General features: G+C 37.9%; 1 protein-coding gene across 9 annotated transcripts in view; it reads right to left on the minus strand.

The window, feature by feature from the left end:
• The window catches only part of CCDC141 (coiled-coil domain containing 141), a 232,839-nt gene that overhangs the window by 196,787 nt on the left and 16,497 nt on the right, over nt 1-19,555 (minus strand). For 7 of the 9 annotated variants that reach the window (XM_037848538.1, XM_037848535.1, XM_037848543.1 and 4 more), the window contains exons 1-2: nt 12,507-12,791; nt 10,073-10,195 (exon numbers count right to left, since the gene is read on the minus strand). In XM_037848538.1, the coding sequence (XP_037704466.1) occupies nt 10,073-10,195; nt 12,507-12,608 (225 nt within the window). In that variant the 5' untranslated portion in view covers nt 12,609-12,791. Of the gene's footprint in view, nt 1-10,072; nt 10,196-12,506; nt 12,792-12,868; nt 12,888-19,555 lie in introns of those variants that run through there. The other 2 variants (XM_037848537.1, XM_037848536.1) reach the window with 2 other exon arrangements.

The raw sequence follows: 19,555 nt of genomic DNA on the forward strand, positions 1-19,555 counted from the left end.
TTCTAGTTTCTTGAAGTAGAAACACATTATTGCTTTAAGATGTTTATTCTTTCTAAATAAGCATTTGATGCTCTAAAATTTGTATGTGGCTACCAGAAAATTTAAAATTACATATGTGACTAGCATTATATATTTCTATTCATTGCTGCTCTAAGGAGTGTATCATACTAGCAAAATGTTTTCTTCACAACTTTGCTGAACCAAAGGCTTTCAGAAAGCTGCCAGGAACATCCTTGCAGCTTGCGTTTCTCTAGTTCCATTTATGTAAAACCTTGGGATATTCTTTTGAGTTGACTCAAAGTAAAAAAAAATGTGTCCTATGAAACTGAATTTGAGAGCTGTGGTTCTTCAGAGTTCACTGTCTACTCACAGAGTACTTAAGACTTTTCAGAAAAGCAGACAGTCACCTATACACTTTGAGTTCTGGAGCCAAAAGACGAGACTGTTCTCTTGGCTTTTCTTTTTCTGCCTTCTTACTTCACTGGCTTGACTTGGTGCCTGAAATGTGTATCATGGAAGCCTGAAATGTGCCCTGTGACCTGAAAGCCGGACTTTAGTTTCCTCCTTCTACCGTGCACTTCCAGCAACTGTGAAGCCAAGCGGCAGGGAGGATGGGGGAGAAAAAAGCAATGCAAATTCACCTCACACTCAGAGGGACCATATTCCCTCTGGTCAGAAAGAAGGGTTTTCTCTCTCAGAGGTTTATTACCTGCCTGGCTGTTTCTGTCTTCACCATCACCACTGCCACTGTGGGATGGCCTGTGCTGGGACAGAGAGGAAGAAACCAAGGAAAAACCAAATCAGGTAATTTCCCTCCATTCCGACCCTTGGGAATCCCCTTTCCATTTCTCAGACCAGGAAGAGAGGACTCTTTTGGAGCTTGTCTGTGTCCACACCTGGTGTACACTTTAGGGTGTCAGTCTGCCTTTGAGCCCAGGCTGAGCAGTCCAGCGGTGGAAATGAGGTACTGTGGGTTACTTGGGATTCTGATCTCTTTCCCTAATCAACTTGCTAGTATTTACTTTCCAGCTTCCTAAGCAAGCATGCATTCTGCCCAGGGTTTATAGTTGTATTTATAGGAGATAGGATGGAATGTGTTTATTCCATCTTGCCTGGAACTACAACCAGTATTTAATTTTAAGACAATTTTTTAAAAAGACAAATGTTCTAATCTCACTCAAGTCCCTGAACCTCAAATATGTGGTAGGAGAGAGATGGACAATACAGGTAATTTGGAAGACCTGATGACTAATAGCTAAAAGCCCTTGTCATGAGAACAATATGGCTGTGTAATCTGAAAACAAGTTTTATATATTTATACATTATTGTACATAAAACTCCAAGTCCATAGTTCCAAAAAAGACACATTCTGGCTAAGGCTAATCTGTCAGGAGTCATAGTGACCTCAAACAGATAACAAAATACCCCAAACAAAACCCCCTCAACCCTTGATTGAATATATATTTATGTCTTTTCTAGAGCGGAAGGATCTTTGCCCTCTGAATAGAATTTAAAAGGTACATTTGTACCCTAACAATACCACTGGGGTCCTGTGCTACCATCTTACTCCCTGCCTCCACCCCCCCCCCCCCACCCCCCAATTTATACTTCTCGTTCTCTCAGAGTTCTGTCCTGTCAGGCCAAATCTCAGACTAGTACTTTTTCGGTCATTAATAATAACTCTGTGTTCTACTTTCCATGGAAAATTTTAGGTGGTGGATTTGTATTTTAAAAAAGGAATACTTTCTGAATAAACAATTAATAGCCTAGAGGCTATAGGACCATGATCTCAAAAATGCTACTTGTAATCTTGGCCTTTGACCCACATTTCAAATAGAAAAGTATTCGGTGCATAAGGCCCAGCCAAAACTGGCTTAAACACATATGAGTTTATCTATGTTACAAACAAGAAGCCTGGGGCTTAACATAATATTCCACAGTATGAAAGAAGCATAAATTATTACGTTAAATATTTGTTCCTCTATTATAGGACATTGTTCCCAGTTAGTTTAGTCATGTTAAAAACAAGGCCACAGTAAAAGCATCTTCAAATCAATATCCTTTCTAGTGCTTTCATTTCCAAGGATAGATTCCTAGAAGCAAGGTTGCTAGGTCACAGGACATAGGCATTTTACTTTTTAATGCTTTCCAGTTTCCCAGATGGTTGTGTCAATCCAAACCCACACCAACAGTATAGCAGACTTCCCTTTTCCTTACATCACACCGTCACTAGGTGTTATCTATACTTTCAATTTTCAGTAGTGTGTTAGGTAAATAATGGTTTACTTTTTTTAGTTCAGTTTCATTTCTCAGGCTACTATTGATGTTGAACATCTTTTACATGTTTATTACTGATTTGCCCCTCTTCTTGAATTGTTACTCATATTCTTTGCCTATTTTTATCGGTTTATTTGTCCTTATTATCAATATGACAAACTATAACCCTTTGACTGTGACATGAATTACGGTTATCTCTTCTACATCATGAGTTTCCCCATGGCAGTTTCAATTTACATTGCTGGTCAGCATATAAGAAATTAAATGGGAATTTTTGGAAAGTTTTGCAGAAGTCACAAAATAGCTGCTGCGGGTGATCACCATTACTACGTTAATGAGTCAACCATAAGGCATATCAAAAAAAAAAAAAGAGAAGGAAATCCACAAAGGCATGGCTGCCGCTACACCCACAACTGCAAAGCATTTCACAAACCATGAGATCCACATCTCTCGGGCACGCAGAAAGTGCAACATTGTTTTGGGGTCAGGATTGGTATTTTAAAAGGCATTCTAGTAGACTCCGGCATCATACGAGAAAAGGCTAAGTCCTTATTTTATTTCCTAATGGAAAATGAAGGTGAAGGGTCTACTCCTACGGATTTTGAGGCCGGCAAAGGCTAGTTTGAAGATTTTAAAAGAAGTTTTAGCCTGTGCAAAATAATGGAAGAGGCAGCATCTGCCAGTCAAGAAGCAGCTAGGGAGTTTCCTGAAACCCTGAAGAAACTGACTGACACCTTCTCTGGTGCAAAGGGAGGGTCAAAAAATTTTACAAAGATTTTCCAGATCGCTGGGGTGTTGCACCCTTAACCCCTGTAACGTGGAAGGGATAACTATACAAATATTTTTCTGCCAGTTCATTATTTTGTCCTTTACATTGGTCTATGGTATCTGGAAAACTCATATTCATCTTTATGACAGCTCAAATATCGTTTTCTCTGTTAAGTTTCCCTGGCTTCCCTGGCAGAATTACTCATTCCTTCCACAATACACCCATAATATTTTGTGCATATTCCTATGTGCTGAAATATAATTACACATCTTTTCCTTCTGATCAAGAAACTACATCAGAATGCAAGTCAAATGGACTAACATTATACTAGATATATATATATATCTTTGAATCTGCTTTCATTCATCTTTCAAAATATAAATCACTCACAAACCAGAATTTTCTTACTATTATTTAGTACTATCATACCTTCTTCCACGTGAGAGCATATTAGTTCCCCTTCTATTCTATCTCCCTATCTCTTGCTTTCTTCTGCCTGTGCTTTTCATTAATGAGTACTGCCTTGAAATCCCTTGAGGATGCTACCATTGATGTTGCACTTTGTTCCAGTTGTTTACTGCTGTTTTAACAAACATCCCAAAACTAGTGGCTTAAAACAATACTCATTTAGTTTGCTCACAAGTCTCAATTTGTGCAGGGCCTGGTGGGGAAGCCTTGCCTGTGCTCACACAGGTCAGCTGGGCAGCTCGACTTCCAAGGTGGCTCACTCACATGGCTGGCAGGGTGGCTGGCTCTCAGGGGGGTTCTCACTCAGGGCTGTTGCTGGGGAGCTGCAAACTCCATATGGGCCTCCCTACTGCGATGACCGACTGCCTCACAAATTGACTGGGTTCCAGGAGTGACTATTCCAAGATTCAGCAAGTAAAAGGTGCCAGTCTCTTGAGGCCTGGGTCTAGAAACTGGCACAGCATCATTTATGCTGTATTCTATTGGTCAAAGCTGTCACAGAGTCCGTCCAGTTTCAAGAGAAGCGATACAGAACCCACTTTTCAATAGAAGGAATGTCAAAGAATTTACTGCCATCTTTAATCTACCAAAATCTTCCCATCCAAAGTTGTCAAAAGAGTCATCAGTATTTGCTATACCCAGGCCATGCTCTGTTTCTTGCAGAAATGTGGAGTATGCTTCTCTCACTCCCTGACCGTATCCTAGTCACAAAGTATTCCGTGTGCTTTGTTTTCACACCCTTTTCAGCTTCTACACATAGAAGTCCAAACTTGGCTGCCCAGCCAGGACAGGATGGAGGCATGAGAGTGTTCTTACTTTCCAGTCTCAGTCCCTACAAAATTGTCTCCTCATAGAATCCCCTCCCCTCTAGAAAATAAACTCATATAAACAGTTCATCAGATATGGCCATACTCTAAACTCCCGCTTAGGCCGCACAGGTAACAAATTATTTGCAATATTACATGTCTTAACCCCATGGCTGAGAGGCCTATTTCCATGGACTCTCTAGACTCTCTTAAACCAATTTCTATCACTTCCACTTGTAAAAACAGTATTTTACAAGATTACTCAAGGCAGTTGGCAAACCTAAGGAATACTGTTCAAATATGAGTCCCATGGATCACTCCATAGCTCCAAACTACTCACCAGAATTTAGCATTAGGGAAAGGAAACTCCCTTGTAGACTAGAAAAGTGTGAAGTGAGGCAGGAAAAAATCACCAGGAAGTTTTGTTTCATAGCTGAGAGAACACTACTTTTATTTTTTGATGGAAAATGCTTTCCAAGGCTATCTTATTATGTCTTTACTCCCTATCCATTTTGAACAGCCTAAAAGAGAAATTAAACTGCCTTCTACTTCCCACTCCCCCATGACTCCTTTCTTGTTCCTACCTTATTCCAGGGACCTTCTTCAAAATGATCAGTGAAAAATGAGAAAGGATCTTTATATGTACAGAACACTAAAACACAGATCTCTTTGAACCACAGGTCAATTAACTGTTGGAATTTGGGAGGTGCCAATTAATCATACCCCTCTCCCCTCCAGAGTCAACCCAACTGAGAAACAGACATCAGGGTCAAACAGGGATCAAAATATCTGTTCTTGTTACTGGTAAACCTGGACTGGAGGATGGGGCTGACTTGATTTTCTGATTTTTCTCCCTAAAATCTAGGCCTCAGGACTTACTGTGAAGTTGGTTTTGAGGCACAGACACACACCTGGGCAGGACTAGGGCAGGGACATCTGGCCAGGACAGCAGAGACAGAGAGAGGAGAGGACGTGCAGCCCACGGACAGACAGAGCAGAGAGGAGAGAGCCCCTGAGGCTGCCTTCCCTATGGGGGAGCCTCCTTCCCCAGTCTCACCCATAGTGCAACACGCTGTCCCCACTTCTATAGGGAGAAGAAAGTGAGGAGCAGAGGCGGGTGGGAACTTCTTCCCCAGCAGCTCCGGGAGGGCAGAATTTCCTGTCTTGTGAGTCTATAGGTTCACAGCGAAATAGAGAAATGCTACTTTGACACAGATAATGTAAAATAGGCTAGTCGTCTTCCAATATTGTTTGAAGGGTTCTATCACATTCACGAAGCAAGTGCTATAAAATTTTCTCTAATATGTAAAGATATATAATTCAAATCACAGAGATTTACTTCATTAAAATGTATCCTTAGGTAAAGACCTCAGAATAACAGTAGAAAATATCATTAACTGTTATTTAAGGCAATTTTTAATACAAATTTTAGTTTTACTATTAATACAATCTGACTATTTATTGTGCATTCATTTCTAGCTAAGTAAACAGAAATAGGACTAAAATAAGCATTTATTGGGTCAGAGATTTAGTCAGAATCAGGGAACCAATAGATTTAATGAGAGTCAAATCAGAGGTGAAATTTTTGAGTGTTTTATACTTTAAGGGTCCATTCTTTACCAAATACCAAATACCATGTCTCTACAAACACAGGAACTGGTGGCCTGGACGTCTCCTTCATTCTTACAGTCATAACTCTTTGGACGATGGTAATGCAGTTGAAAGACAAAAGCTGAGGAGAAGGAAGCTCTCAGCAACATCCCTCAGGTACTTGCAGCTTCACTTTTCCTCCTTGAACCACCTTGAGCCTGCAGGTGTCAGGCTGACAGTGGCCATGGGCATCGTCTTCACCTGCCTTAATTTTCCGTCTTCCCACTACCTAATTTCTTCTTTCTCATTAGAAGAAATCTGAGTGTGGTTTGGGAATCTGGATGCCTTTGGCAAGTTAATGCTTTTTCCACATGATTACGTTTTCACCACTGAAAGTAGGGAAATGTCTTTTCTCTGAACAATCCACTGGAACTGTTTATCCCCAGGGAGTAGACATTACCAGCATTAGAAATGCTCAGAAAAATTGTTTCCTGAATTTTTCCCTGTAGTTTAAATTACTAGGGCTTGAGATAATTTTTCAATGGAATAGCTTATCTATCAAATTAAACATCCAAATTACTCTAATACAGTAATTATTAATATAACAATTGTGCCACTTGTTCTTTTAAAAGCAGCATGCACTTCCCATACATGACCACATTTCTCTTCCAAATTTCCTTATTAGGTATGTGATGGTAACTGTTATTATCACACTTTTTAAAATATAGACCCTGAGACCAGAGAGTAACTGCTCTGCCCAAATCAGAGTGGACTCAGAACCGAATCCTGCACCTTCCGAACACCACTTAGTGAGCATTCTTCTTTTTAATTAGAACAAATTGCAGTTCTCTGTGTAGAGGAAAAGGACTGAAATGAACATTAAATATTATCAGCTTATTGAACTGTTAATGTCCCTATCCTGCAAAAAACTCATATTAAAACTAACTTTGATCTGATAATTTCTTGCCACAGGTTAAAGTTTGTGCCTACCTGACACCATAATAACTAATAAATTTGATTGAAGTAGTGATTTTCCCATTTGCAAGATGGAATTCACATTTTTGTGATTTTTAAGTCTAGTTAGCAATTCTGGAACAAACCTGACTCCATACATACACACACACACACACACACACACACACACACATACGTATAAATTTTATCAATAATTTTGGGATCTGTTATATCTAAAAGATGCTGCTACTTCTTAAAACTTCTTGGGGATGGGGTAACTGAGTTGATGGTGGTGGGTGAGCTGGAGCAGGGTAAGGGAAATGGATGTTAAGAGGGTTCTGGCTAGAGGCCTATGCGAAGCCAAAAGTTATTCCCATTTGAGACCTCATATTCTTCGACCCACATTCAGGGAGGAAGAATGGTTCCATGATCACATGCTATCTTTTTTTATGCAATTTTATTGAGAAGTATTCACATACCAGATCATCATCCAAAGTGTACAATCAATGGTTCACAGTATCATCATATAGTTGTGCATTCATCACCACAATTTTTGAACATTTTCATTATTCAAAAAATAAAAATAAGAATGAAAATAAAAATAAAAAGAGAAAACCCAAAACATCCCATACCCCTTATGCCCCCCTATTATTAATTTATTTTTTGTCTTTGCTTTCTTACTCATCTGTCCATACACTGGATAAAGGGAGTGTCAGATGCAAGGTTTTCACAATTACAGTCACACCTTAAGAGCTATATAGTTACACAATCATCTTCAAAAATCAAGGCTACTGGATTGCAGTTCAACAGTTTCAGGTATTTCCTTCTAGCTATTCCAATACACTAAAAACTACAAAGGGATATCAATATACTGCATAAGAGTAACCTCCAGAATGACCTCTCGACTCTATTTCAAATCTCTCAGCCACTGAAACTCTATTTTGTTTCATTTCTCTTTCCCTCCATTTGGTCCAAGAAGGCTTTCTTCACATGCTATCTTACTGTAAGATCCACAATAGATATGAAGCTTTGATCTGTCCTATCCCCTTAGTTTACAGATAAAAAGCCTTTATAGTCCAGAAGACTTACGTGTTAGTCCAAAGCCTGAAGAATGGCATAAAAGAACAAAATGTTTATAATCTAGAACCACAAGCACGTTCTAAGGAGGACGGAGTTGGTAGACAGAAACCCCTTTCCAGTTGAGCTCCTTAATGGATTCAGGTATGCAAATGTGAACATAGACACTAAGGAGAGCTGAATTGCTCCACCTATGAGAACATTCTCCCTGGAGTAGTAGGTCCTGAACACAGTAAGAATGTGGGGAGAGGAGAGGTAACTTGAGAGACCAAAAGCCCATGAACCTTCCTACTACTCACAATTCATCAGTGAACCTAAATATGCTGGCTGGGTATGAATTATTAGTGGGATCTCGGGAAGGGATATGGTTTCATGTCTAAGTTAACTTCAGCATAGGCAGTTGGCAGATGGATCTGAAGGAGCTGGGACACAGGGGCCCATAGAGAGTACTCTAGGAATGGGTGGGAATAGCAAGGAAGTATTGGGTTTACATAGTTCATGGGATTGGGGATTCAAGAGTTTACTCACTTTTTTTAGTTGTTAATTGAAATATCTCTAGTTATTAGCATAATTATAAATAAAAACTAGGTTTTTTTGATTCCTGATTCAATGTTCTTTCACCAGTAATGTTTTTTTTATATATATACAAAGGATTTATTAGTGACCAGAGATTTGTACCTTCAAAGACACCCCAGAGCAAGATATCTAAAGAGAAGAAGTTCCATATTCTAAAGGCCCCCTGCTTCAGAATTAATTCTTTCTTCAACATCTCAGTCTGATACCCAATTACTTTTGCCAATTACTTTGTCCAATCAGAAAACTACTGTTTCCTTCTACCTACCTACCCACCTATATATCAATCAGATGCAGATGAGATCTGTTTCTCAATCTAGAAAATAAGTGCAAATTCCAGCCTAAATGTTCAAAGAAGCTGTAATATTAAAGCACTGAAAACACAAAGCACCCTATTAATTAGTCTTTTGAATCCTCATCAAACCTCTTTGATCTTAGTGACGACATTTGTTTGCCTATGAGAGTTATTACAGGGCTCACTGCACCACAGGGCTTTGTGCTCAGAAGGGGATCCCACTTGGGGTTCAGTGCTCTATTGTGGCTGTCTTGAAATGCTTAATTCTTCTATCTTACATTTGTATTTTGTAAGTGAAGTCCAATGGGCCTCATATAGTACTGCCTGGAACCACCTCCCTACCTCTCCCAGATGGCTTCTCTCAGCCATCCTGTCTCTATCCTCCCACCTCCAATCACAGTGACCACAGCCCTCTCCCCCCAGAGGAGGACTGGCTGTGGCTCCCAGGATTGGGATCGAGCCCAAGCACCCCATGTACCCAATCATGGGGAGAGGTCCAGGGCACCTGTAAGGAATGAGGTTTGGGATTGCTCTGTCAGTATTCCTATGCCTGAAGGAGCAAATAAAAAACACCATGGCAGATTAAGAGAGAGAAAGCTTTTGTCTCCTTTTTGAACAAGGGGGTCCCAAATTTTCATTTTGCACTGGACCCCACAAATTATGTAGCTGGCCCTGATTACACGTCTTACCTGCCAGTCTCAAAACAACAACATTTTCAGATCTTAACTAAATAACCATAACATATATGAAATAATAAGTCTGATTTTACTAAAAAATATTTAGTTTCAAAGATTCTTAATATTAAGCACAAAGTGAGACATTTCAGATAGTTCAACAGTGACAAAACAAAACAAAACAAAACAAAAAAAACCTCTAAATTATTCTTGCCAGTAGGTATGATTAACAATAGAAAGTTTGGATCTGTTGTTGTGATTTGACAGAATAATGCATGAAATGGAAAAATGATAGATTTTTTTTTTTTTATCTGAGGCAACCCAGGGGAAAAAAGTACTTATTTCTCTACAGTGAAAGTATTATCACTTCATATTTTCTACCATGTTAGGGAAAGTTAAAAAAAAAATTGTTACTTTCTCCCATGCTGGTGTTTGCTCATGGATAACTTCCGTGTTGCTCTATTATCTATCTGGCACCATTTTAAAAAAGCCATGTGGCTAGTGACATGAGAAGGAAGCTGGAGGAACTGTAAGAAATAGCGTTTCATTTCTTTTTAACTTTGTATCTTTCCACATCTTAATATCTTACCTTGAGCTTGGCCAAAAGAAGTTCATGATCCTGAAGAAGTTTTTTGGTTTCATCTTGACTGCTACCAATTTCTAAAAGATTAGGCTGTGATTCAGCCAGCTGAAGTTGGACCCATGTGCCACACTAAAAATAAAAATGAAATAAAATGTACTTTTAGTTCCCTTTGTTTCTTCCTCTTCTCTCTTCTCCTTTTTTTAAATAAAAATTTTCATTTATACTGTGAACACTTCATTCTTTCAATAGAGATGGGCCTTTCTTAAAGTTGAAACATAAAAGATCTAAAATAAATACCCTTTTTAAATCCTTAGGATAAATTCTTTTCTCTTGGCTTATTAGATTTAAATTAAAAATTGTCAAATGACGAACATGTGCAATAGATTACATCTTATTCAATATTACAGAATTGCAGAGTAATTCACACAGTTGTATATGTTCTCATGCACAAAACTGAAATCCATAAAAAATAGTGAGATCTCACTTAAGGACATGGGATACAAACATACAGGAAAGTTTTAGTAAATGCAATTCAGGCTGATTAGTGTCTTTGCATTTGGCCTTGCTGGTTCATCCAGAAAAAAATTAACATCAGATGAAGCAATTGATTTTTACCTTATTTCAAGGATAAAACATAACATTTTCCAACTTCAGTTTTTGATTATTCAATAGAGTATGTATGAAAATGTCAGTAAAATTAGATGCCTATGACAACTGCCATTTGAATGCAGTTAACTTGTTTTTTATACTCAGGACACTTCCACTGCCCCAAGACATAATTCATCATTGCATTTCCTGAGGAATTGTTTTTCTAAGAAGTAACAACTGATTAAGCAAGAGGAACCACTAACAGGCACATGCACATGGATAACTGAATTTCTAACAAGAAATGAGAAAAATGTGTTTCTATTCTAGAATATAATTAGTGCCCTGAGATAATTTAGAAACAAGGAGCCCATATAGATCAGACACTGACACTTCTATTCCTTAAAGATGGACCTTTTACTTTGAGCTGCTTGAAATTTATTTTATTTGGGGAGGGCAGCGAATTAAGGGAGTTGGGGGTGGAGGGTAAGGATGGGACGGGGCATTCTTAGAAACAGAATTCAGGTGAAATAAAATAGTTTCCAGTGTAATTTTTAAGTTGTTTTCTTACTTTTAATCTATTTCTGATGCTTTTACAATTTATTCCCTAAGTACTCTCTCTCATTCTGCTCGGAGTGTTTCATATTTCAGAAAAAGAAATATTAACTGTTTTCAATAGTGTATTTGCCTCTTATCCCATATTGCTGAAATTTGCATTTATTCAAGGCATCATTAAATCACAAGCAAATTATCAATTCTTGCTACTTCTGCTTCGGGTTTCTTTTCATCTCAAATCACTGCCTTTGGAAATATTAGAGAGCAGAGGTCCTGTTTATGTGAGGGCCAAGTCTCAACAGCACTGGGAAACCGGACTTGGTAGGAAAACTTTGCATTTATATGTTTACAGAGTGAATCATTTTACTCAATGTCAAGTGCTATTTTTAAGTTATGAATTTACCATAAAATTTGCAGTAATTATGTTAAATTAGACAGGCCTTATTGTCCATGCTCTAACAAAAGACCAGAAAGGCCATTGAATGAAGCCTGGTGGGGTCCTGGAAGAAAATGGCTGGTGAATACCAGCTTGTTTGCAGGGATTTCCTTCACTAAACACTGAATTCTTTGGGTGGTAAATTGTCCAAAGCCCAAGTTATGATGTTTCAGGAACTTAGGCAGGCCATTTGTACAGGGGATAAAATCATGGATGCCTTCTTTAACCTAAAAATGTGTGGTTATCTTTGCAAATGGAAAATAACTTCATATAAAACATGCAGTGACCTTAAGCCCCAAGTGACTTCAACTTCCTGCTGTTAAGAGCAAATCTGACACATGCCCTTTGTAGCTTTGCTGGAGGGTCTTCGTTCCTCCAACAATGTAACAAGGATTTAGCAGTGACTTAACCATGTCAAACCCAGTGCTGTGGGAGGGCGCATGTTAGAGCCTCTTACCAGGTGTACCCTGCTCTCAATCATGTTGAAAACAGTGCCATCCCCATCTGCCAATACCTTCCTCCTCGCTCCTCCATCACAACCACCCTCTAAAAATCATAACCGTTTCACAGGTTCACTGACTTCTCAGTCTGGCAATCATTAACTTTAACGACAAATGCCTCGCCTTTAAAAAAAAATGAAAGTATATGGTGGAAAGTTTCACCAAGCTGCTGTAGATGTTTTCTAACTAAAAGGAAAAAGAAACTGGTAAATGGCTAAAGCTTAGTAGAGGTTACTCTCAGTAGCTGATTTAAAGATAAGAATGTTATCTTCTATATGCTCTGTACTGCTGATTGCCTGGAATGTTCTTTAGGGTTATCAAAGAAGCCCAGAGCCACGCAGAAAAAACGAAAGTTGTTACTTACCTTTATAACAGCTATAATGATTTTGGAGTCTCCAGCCTGCACAGCTACCGAACTGACTGTTGTTGTAGAAAACTCCGCACCAGGACTTCCTTGGCTGGACATGGTACTTTAGAACCAGAGTTTATACTTTAGGCAGCCTCTCTGTACAGATGTGTGCCTGCTGGTCATTTCAGAGGGCAACCATCAGGGTTACTTGAATTCATTCAGGGAAAGAGCTCAGCTTGCACTGATTACTCTGCCAAAAGGAAAGAACAGGAGGTTAAAAATAGACAACCCCATTGAGTTTATCACGAGAGAGAGAGAGAGAGAGAGAGAGAGAGAGAGAGAGAGAGAGAGGAGAACACGGGAGAGAATTGACACACCCCTAGTATGGTAATACTAAGCTGCCTGTTATTTTTGCCATTATCTGTGGAAGACAGTTTCAAGCTCTCTATCATGTGATACTTTACAGCAAATGGAAAATTAGTTTTGCCATTGAAAGCACTGTTATAACTTGTCTGGACATTAAAACCACCAGCAAGTTACTGATCTGGAAATCGATCTTTTCAAGTTTTTTGAAGTTTATCTTGTGCATGCAAAGAAAACCACCAAAACTGAACTAAAAAAGAAAAGTTCTGCTATTCCTTTTAGGATTCAGTGAAAAATTTGCTTAAAATATGTGTTTAGATTAATCTGCTTTTCTAAAACTTTTTGCCTTTTGCTAAATGAAGTTTATATGGAATGGTCACATTTCCACAGAGCCTCAGATTTTTTAGAGACTTTTTTTTTTTTAAAACGTCAAACACTTTCTCAATAGATATCTAACATTTTAGAATTTCTTTGTGACCAGGTACTCCACTGAACAGTGTTTTCAAATTCAGTATTATAACCACTAATAAGCAAAGTATAACAAATATACTTTGCAGTTATCTACAAAATTAATTGCAGCACAAAAATGTTTTTTGTTTGATTAAAAGTTAATACTGAACTTGTAGTTTGGACTTTTCCCCTCTGTGCAGGAAAATTATAGTCAGCTTTGAATCAGAGCTCAAGATCTGCAGATTAATCCTATTGCTAGAAATTCAGCGTGTGTCAAAAGTTGTCTGTGGTATTAAACAGCAGCTGTTGGATTCCCTGTCAAAGAACAGCTGAAAATAACACTGAAGTTTAGGTCACAGGTCAGATGCAAACATGTTGGAGACGCTGACTCCAAAGCTGCTGGAGCCATCGGAAATCTCTGGGACAAAGCCAACATGGAAGATACAGCAATTAACGAAGTTACATGAATCTAATTGCTGTTTAAGCCCCTTAGCTCAATTTAAAAGTTCGGGACTGATGTTTAGGAGACTGAGTCAGTATCACTGCTTTGTTTTGCTAAGGTTTACAATAACATTCTTGAGTCAAAGAGGGAAAGTGATACTTTGGTGTTCAGCAGTCATTTTTGTTTCCCAGAGCATGTCACGGTTGCTCTGCAATTGTGTAGCTGTGACTCAGGTCCTCCACCCTCAGTATCTGCCTGTTGCTCCCAGCGAGATGGAAACCACACCTAGACCCCGGTTCCTGTGCTCCATGAACTGCACCTGACACCATGAAGGGAACAGTTGGAGCAAGCTCAGGAGAGCAGATTCCAAGGGATACCAAGATGGAGAAAAGACTTTATTTAATGCCAGGAAAGGAGAGTTTGCAGAGGGCAGAACCAACCTAGTGTGTTGAAGGCAGGCTCCTTCTGCTTGAGCAAATAGTTGGTCTACTAAAAGACCAAACAAGCCACAACAAACTGATTAAAACCAGCGTTTAGCTAATTGTCCTCAAGAAAAAGCAGGAGTTGACAACTCTGTTACAGAATATCCACACCCTAAACTAAAATGCCCAGAGTACCACTGCTTAAGTCATCATGTAGTTTGCTAACCAGAACAGCAAACAATGAACTGCACCCAAAACACACAGTACACTTTTACCCAAAGTTAATCCTACTGCCAGAAACTCAGTGTGTGTCACAAGTTGCACAAAGGCATTCAGGAGAGGAAGGGATGTTTTGGCAGGAGGCTGCAAAGACCATGAGCTAAGAAATGAATGACTATGTCCACAAAGCCCCACTTAAGATGGAAGATTGCATAAGGGGTGAAGAGTGCAGAATGGAATGTCTGGAATTGCAGACCAGGCAGAAGAGAAAAGAGATGGGAAATGGGAAGAAGAGAGAACATGACTGAAAGTCTGATTAACTGCAAGGTTTAAGGGCAAAGGAAATTAGAAATATTTAAGATTTTGTTAAAAGATTAAATCAACTCTTCAGCAACAAGGGTAGTACTTTTTGCATGTAAGTAGATGACTTTTGTTAATTAGTTGGAGCAAACATTGGAAAATGTTTTCTACGTTGGTGTACATGAACAATAATGCAAACTGCAACATGAACGTAAGTGGTTTCTAATTTTCAGAATTCAAATTCATGGTTTAAAATATTCAAAAGACTTGAATCTTTTTTTTTTCTTTTCCCTCTGCTTCCTCTTTCCTTTGTTTAGACGAGGATCTTTTTCTTCCTTGACATTTTTTTTTTTTAGATAAGTTGTGCATTTATAAAACAATTATGCATGAAACACAGGATTCCCATATATCACCTTGCATTGGTGTGGTACATTTGTTACAATGGATGGAAGTACATTTTTATAATTGTACTTAGTCCACAGTTTAACTTAGGGTTCACTATTTGTGTTGTATAGTTCCGTGGATTTTTTTTTTAATTTTTATTTTAGTAAAATATATACAACTTAACATTTCCTCTTTCAACCACATTCAAAGTATAATTCACTGCTATTAATTACATTCACAATGTTGTGCTACCATCACCACCATCTATTAACAAAACATTTCCATCATCCTAAATAGAAACTATGTACATTTTAAGCCTTAATTTCTTATTCCCTACCTCCATCATGTACCCTAATAACCTAAATTCTAGATTCTGACACTACAAGTTTGCTGAATCGAATTATTTCGTATCAGTGTGATATATAATTTTGTCTTTTTGTGTCTGGTTTATTTCACCCAACATGATATCTTCAAAGTTCATCCATGTTGTCACATGTATCAGAACTTCATTCCTTTTTTCAGTTGAATAATATTCCATTGTGTTTATATACCACATTTTGTTCATCTATTCATCATTTGATGGACACTTGGGTTGCTTCCAACATTTGGTAATTGTATAGAATGCTGATTCTTTGGGGTGTATACCTAGAAGCTGGATTGCTGGGTTATATGGTAATTCTATACTTAACTTTCTGAGGAACCACCAAGCTCTTTCTCAGCAGCTGCACCATTTTACACTGTCATCAGCAATGAACGAGTGTTACTATTTCTTCACATCCTCACCAATACTTGTAATTTTCTGTTTCTAAAATAGTAGCTATTCTAGTGGGTGTGAAATGGTATTGCATTGTGGTTTTGATTTGCATTTCCATAATGACTAATGATGTTGAACATCTTTTCATGTGCTTTGTGGCCATTTGTATTCTTTGGAGCAATGTCTATTTTAGTCTTTTGCCTATTTTTAATTTTGGTTGTCTCTTTGCTGTTGAATTGAAGGATTTTTTTCATATATTCTGGATATTAAAGCCTTATCAGATATGTGGTTTCTAAATATTTTCTCCCATTGTGCAGGTTGTTGTTTTATTTTCATGATAGAGTACTTTGATGCATGCAAGTTTTTAATTTTGATAAGGTCTCATTAATCTATTTCTTTTGTTGCTTGTGTTTTGGGTATAAAGTCTAAGAAACCACAGCCTAACACAAAGTCCTGATGATGCTTCCCTACATTTTCTTTTAGGAGTTTTATAGTTCTGATTCTATTATTTAGGTCTTTGATCCATTTTGAGTCAATTTTTGTATATGGTGTGAGGTAGCAGTCCACCTGAATTCTTTTGCAAATGGAGATCCAGTTTTCTTAGCACCATCTGTTGAAGTGACTCTTCTTTCCCAATTGAGTGGTCTCTGCCCCCTTCTCAAAAATCAGTTGTCCATAAATGTGAGGGTTAATGTCTGAGCCCTCAATTTTATTCCATTGTTCTATATGTCTGTCTTAGTAACAGTACCATGCTCTTTTGATTACTGTGGCTTTGTAATAACTCTCAATATTGGAAATATGAATCTTCCAACTTTGTTCTTCTTTTTCAACATGGTTTTGGCTATTCAGGACTCCTTATCCTTCCATATAAATTTGATGATTGGCTTTTCCATTTCTGTAAAGAAGACTATTGGAATTTTGATTGGGATTGCATTGATTCTGTAAATCACTTTGGGTACTTGACATCTTAACATCTCCAATCCATGAATGCAGAATGTCCTTCCATTTATTTAGGTCTTCTTTGATTTCTTTTAGCAATGTTTTGTAGCCTTCTGTGTACAAGTCCTTGCATTCTTGGTTAGATTTATTCCTAGATTTTATTCTTTTAGTTGCTATTGTAAATGGAATGTTTTTAAATTTCTTCTCATTATTAGTGTACAGAAACACTGATTTTGGGGTGTTGATCTTGTACCCCATCACTTTGCTGAATTCATTTATTAGCTCTAGAAACTTTGTATGGATGTTTCAGGAATTTCTATACATATAGGATCATGTTATCTGCAAATAGGGGAGTTTTGCTTTTTCCTTTCCAATTCAAATGCCTTTTTTTCTTTCTCTTGCCTTATTTCTCTGACTAGAACTTTCAATACAATGCCAAATAACAGTGGTGACAACAGGCATCTTTGTCTTGTTTCTGAACTTACAGGGAAGGTGTTCAGTCTTTGACTATTAAGTATGATGTTAGCTGTGGGCTTTTCAAATATGCCCCTTATCATATTGAGGAAGTTTCATTTTATTCCTAGTTTTCTAGTTATTACCAAGAGTGCTAGATTTTGTCAAATTCCGTTTTTCTGTGTCAACTGACATGATCATGTGATTTTTTATTCCTTCATTCTGTTAATGTGGTATAGTGCCTTAATTAACTTGCTTATGTTCAACCATTCTTGTTTACTTTGGATAAATCCCACTTGATCATGGTGTATAATTCTTTTAATGTGTTACTGGATTCAGTCTGCTAATATTTTTTGAGGATTTCTGCATCCATATTCATGAGATGTTGGTCTGTAATTTTCCTTCATTGTGGTATCTTTATGTGGCTTTGATATGAGGGTGATGTTGGTTTCGTAGAATGAATTAGAGCAAGTTCCCTCCTCTTCTATTTTTTGGAAGAATCTGAACAGGATTGGTGTTAATTCTTCTTGGACTGTTTGGTAAAAATTCCCCTATGAAGCCATCTTGTCCTGGGCTTTTCTTTGTTGGGAGGTTTTTTGATAACTGATTCAATCTCTTTACTAGCTATTGGTTTGCTGAGATCTTCTATTTCTTCTTGAATCAGTGTAGGTAATTTGCATGTTTCTAGGATGTGCTAGTGTGAATGTATTATGTCCCCCAAAACGCCATTATGTTTGATGCAATCTTAAGTGGGCAGATGTATTAGTGTTGATTAGATTGTAATTCTTTGAGTGTTTCCATGGAGATGTGACCTGCCCAACTGTAGATGATAACTCTGATTGGATATTTCCATGGAGGTGTGGCCCTGCCCATTCAGCATGGGCCTTGATTAGTTTACTAGAGCACTATATAAGCTCAGACAGGAGTGAGCTTGTTACAGCCAAGAGGGATACTCTGAAGAATGTACAGGAGCTCAGAGAGGAGCTGCAACTTATAGAGGCATTTTGGAGAAGGCCTTTGAAAGCAGACTTTTGCTCCAGAGAAGCTAAGCGAGGAGAAATGCCCCAAGAGCAGCTGAGAGTGACATTTGAAGAGAAGCTGCAGACTAGAGAGGAACGTCCCGGGAGAAAGCCATTTTGAAACCAGGACTCCAGAGCAGATACCAGCCACGTGCCTTCCCAGCTAACGAGGTTTCCCAGACGCCATTGACCATCCTTTAGTGAAGCTACCTGATTGTTGATGCATTACCTTGGACGCTTTATGGCCTTAAGACTGTAACTGTGTAACCAAATAAACCCCCTTTTATAAAAGCCAATCCATTTCTGGTGTTTTGCATCCCGGCAGCATTAGCAAACTGGAAAATAGGAATTTGTCCATTTCATATAGGTTATCTAATTTGTTGGCATACAGTTGTTCATAGTATCCTCTAATAGCCCTTTTTATTTCAGTGGGTCAGTAGTAATGTTTCCCTTTTCATTTCTGATTTTAGTTATTTGTGTCCTCTCTTTTTTCTTCATCAGTCTGGCTAAAGGTTTGTCAAATGTATTGATATTTTCAAAGAATCAACTTTTGGTTATTTTGATTCTTTCATTATTATTATTATTATTATTATTATTCCCTATTCCAATGATCTGTCTAATCTTTGTTATTTCCTTCCTTCTGCCTGTTTTGGGTTTAGTTTGCTTTTCTTTTTCTAGTCCTTTAGGTTTGAGGTTAGGTAACTGATTTGAAATCTTTCTTCTATTTTAATATAAGCATTTAGAGCTATAAATTTCCCTCTCAGTGCTGCCTTTGCTGCATCCCATAGGTTTGGTATGTTTTATTTTCTGTGTCATTTGCTTCAAGATATTTCCTAATTTCTCTTGTGATTTCCTCTGTAAGCCACTGGTTGTCTGAGCACATTGTTTAATTTTCATGTATTTGTGAATTTTCCTTTCCCCACTTCTGTTATTGATATCCAGCTTCATTCCATTGTGTTTGGAGAACATACATTGCATGATTTCAATATTTTTGAATTTATTGAGAATTTTTTTGTGACCTAAGATATGTTCTATCCAAGAAGAATGTGCATTCTGTTTTAGCTGGGTGAAATGTTTTATATATGTGTTAGGTCTAGTTAGTTTAGAGTATAATTTGAGACTTGTATTTCCTTGTTGATCTTCTATCTAGATGTTCTATTCCTTATTGAAAGTGATGTGTTAAATTCTCCTACTATTGAGGTAGAACCATCAATTTCTCTCTTCAAATTTGTATTTTCTTCATATATATTTGGTCTCCGGTGTGAGGTGCATATATATTTATAATTGTTATGTTCTCTTGTATACCTTTATCAGTATAT

The sequence above is a fragment of the Choloepus didactylus genome, chromosome 9 (genome assembly GCF_015220235.1).
Source record: "Choloepus didactylus isolate mChoDid1 chromosome 9, mChoDid1.pri, whole genome shotgun sequence".
Classification (NCBI taxonomy): Eukaryota; Metazoa; Chordata; class Mammalia; order Pilosa; family Megalonychidae; genus Choloepus; species Choloepus didactylus.